At 32.6% G+C, this 3,281-nt stretch overlaps 1 protein-coding gene across 1 annotated transcript; it reads left to right on the forward strand.

Moving 5' to 3' along the window:
- Window positions 1-269: 269 nt before the first annotated feature.
- Window positions 270-1,463, forward strand: LOC110784333 (uncharacterized). The gene is made up of 2 exons (XM_021988771.2): window positions 270-428; window positions 925-1,463. Exons 1-2 carry the CDS (start codon window positions 374-376, stop codon window positions 1,251-1,253), a joined length of 384 nt encoding a protein of 127 aa, XP_021844463.2. The 5' UTR covers window positions 270-373; the 3' UTR covers window positions 1,254-1,463.
- Window positions 1,464-3,281: the final 1,818 nt, after the last annotated feature.

Raw genomic sequence — 3,281 nt, forward strand, 5'->3', positions numbered from 1 at the left:
CCCTTAATACAAAAGGATAGAGTATTATAAATAAATAAACAATAAATAATTAAAAGTTACTATTAATAGTAGTTGCATGTATCATCAATCATGAAATAAGATAATTATGTATACGTAATTACTCCAATAATTGATTGGTTCTGGATACATCTACACGTGAAACAGCAAGGTATACATTAATATATATGGTCAATGGAGATTATTTATTTATTTTCTCTGTATGATAGCTCAATAATGCATTGTGATTTATTTGTGAAGGAAGCATGGAGGAATGGATGCTATAAATAGAGACAATATCTTACGAGTTTTTCTTACCAAAATATAAAATCTTAACCTTTCTCTTAATTGTAATTCTAAGAAAAAACTGTCCAACATGTTCAATTACTTCAAGCTTGTTCTTCTCTTGGTTTCCGTGCTTGCTTATTCAGGTTTCTTCTTAATTAATGGTTTCAAATTCTCATTACTTTATTACGGAGTACGATCTAACGTAAAATACTTTGTCTATCCATCGGATAAACAATGCACCACTAATTAAAAAGGTGGCAATGGGTCCACATCAGATTTATTAATTGTTTTTTTAATTAATGGTCTATTAGTAGTAAGGTTATCTACCTAGTGGATAGACGTAATATTTGTCCCAATTTTACATATAGGCATTGTCATTTTCTTAGATTAATTAATTTAAAACAGTTACACGAAAAACATAGAGACGTAATTCCGTCTTCCCCTCTTTGTTTTATTTTTTTAAGATGCAACGCTTATTTTTACTACTTTCCTAAATTTTTATTTTATTGTTGGTGATTCATAGTTGAGTAAAAACATATAGATGTAAGATTTTGTTAGATTCGTCTATTTTTTTTATCTTTTCTTTCTCCTTGTTCATGTAAAATTTTGTAATTAAGAAATTTAGTGATTTATTTACAGGTCCTACGAATGCAAAGATGATCCAATTAGGAGGAAGTAGCAGCACAGAGAAAGAGGCGGCAACACTAACACAGGAGCTAATAGAGGCACAACTGAAATCAGTGGGAGCTTCATATGAAAAAGCTAAAATGGCCGAGTTTGAATTTCTCCAAAAATTGGTGGAGTTAAGACAACCGAGGATGACATCTAATGAAGAAGGCGTTCGTGGTGGCGCTCTAAAATGTGATCCATCAGGAGCTTCATGTAGCCCTGCTTTCCAAGCCAAGAATGTTTGTTGCTCAGGGCTCTGCGTTCCTGTTGTTCTCAGCTTCTACGGCATTTGTGCTTAATTAATTAAGCTGGATTTATCATATCATCACATCATATATAGTCCTTGTTCTTCTGTGTCATCGAGACTATAAACAAGAGAACATATACAGGACTAGTACGTGTTGCAGAAGTATGCATGTGTATCTGTGTGTTTTATCAATTATGTACGTTGTTGTACCGTTCTTGTAAGATATATGAATAAATGCATGTGATGTAACTCTATTCAGTTATATGAATGGATTATTCTTGGATTGATAAACATCATAAATAAGTAATAACATATATTAATCTGTAGGCGAGTTGCAGCATTTGAGCAGTATGGTTCTTCTTAAGCTGCAAAAAACAGGAAAAGAATCAAGGTTATATCTACACCATTGCAGAAGCAAGGACATTCTTCTGCAAACTTCTCTGCATCACTAATGTGTTCCTTTCGGGAGATTAAATCACCATATATATGATATATCTGATCACTAGTGCATGTGTTCATCTGCAATAGCATTAGGAATAATTGAATAAAGGAGTAATTTGTCTCTTATACCTACCAAATACTGACAACAGGCTGTTCATTATAAACCCCACTTTAGGCCTTGAGGACTTAAAAAAGTGCATTCACATAACTGAACTTGTAACTAAACTTTCTCTGCTTGTAACTAAACTTTCTCTGCTTACAAGTTTTGAGGACTTTAAAAAGTGCATTCACATAACTGAAATTAATACTTGTGCAGACTGTAGTAATTAAACTGTTTGATTGGCAATTAAAAATGGAGGAATTGGGGTTGGGTAGATATTTTAATAAGTAAAACAAGTGAGAATCATGTCATTTTAGGGGGTGGGGGTGGGGTGTAGTTATAAAATTATTTATTTAATAGGGTGGTGGGACATAGGATATATTAGATAGATTATTTAATTAGATGGTGGGGTTGATAAGTTATAAGAAATGGCAAGTGTATCTCTTAAATAAATACGGCCGGAAAATACAAGTGTATCTCTTAAATAAATACGGAGGGAGTATTGTTTAACTACACATTAAGACGAACAAAATAAGATCTCACATGAATATGTTTTGAAGTACCGAAGTACGTATTGGAAAGAAATTAGAAAATTCTCTTCAGTTGTGAATAGTGTCAAGATTTCAAAAAGGACCAAAAGTACACTATTTTGCAATGTAACACTACAAGAATTTGTATCTTTAACGGCAACCTAATTACGACGGGTTAAAAATTCCGTCGCAAAAGCCTTTTGCGACGGGGCTAACAACCAAACAATGACGGGAATAACCGTCGCAAATGTCTTTTACGACGGGTTTACGACGGATTTACGACGGGATTTCTATTAACGACGACCCCCTTTTATAACGGGTTCGCGACAGGAAATCCCGTCGTTAATCAACGATTATTGACCTTTCGCGACGGGATTTCCCGTCGTTAATAGTATAATTTCTTGTAGTGTAATTTTGTAATTACACATTAAGTCTTCTTTTACTTGATCATGCATTCATGCATGCAAAATTAACATAACCTACTTTAAATGAGTGTCAATATTGCTTACTTTAATTTGTATTGGTGTTTTTACTTTGAGATCATGGAGGATGATGCTAAGACCATTTAGTTAATATAATTATGTTGGAATTTTCTTTTATTTTTGGCGATTTTTGTACAAACAAGAGGACATTTTAAAGTTTTTGTAACGCATGTTGTTAATGGTGAGTCAAGGTTGTTCGTCATACTATTGGTTTGTGTTTCTAAAGGGTGAAAGTGAAACATTAGTACCCAAAAGGTGAGAACACCTGAAACATTAGTATGTACTTTATGTTTCAAAATCAACATGATTTAAAGTATGGGTACATTATCCGTACATATATTGGTAGTATAAGCTTCATCCGTTTTAGGATATTAGTCATATTTAAGATCTTGTCACTATTCACAATTGAATGAAATGTTCTAAATTTTTGCCAATACTTATTTCAAACATATTTATGCGAAATCTTGTTTTATTCATCTCAACATGTAGTTTAACATTATCAAATTTTTTTATAATTTTTTAACATG

This window comes from Spinacia oleracea, chromosome 6 (assembly GCF_020520425.1).
Source record: "Spinacia oleracea cultivar Varoflay chromosome 6, BTI_SOV_V1, whole genome shotgun sequence".
Taxonomy (NCBI): domain Eukaryota; kingdom Viridiplantae; phylum Streptophyta; class Magnoliopsida; order Caryophyllales; family Amaranthaceae; genus Spinacia; species Spinacia oleracea.

Excerpts from the sequence above, each read along its gene's own strand:
- LOC110784333 (XM_021988771.2), top strand. The coding sequence starts at position 374 with ATGTTCAATTACTTCAAGCTTGTTCTTCTCTTGGTTTCCGTGCTTGCT. Across the intron at positions 429-924 it reads TTCCGTGCTTGCTTATTCAG|GTCCTACGAATGCAAAGATG; the intron begins GTTTCTTCTTAA and ends ATTTATTTACAG.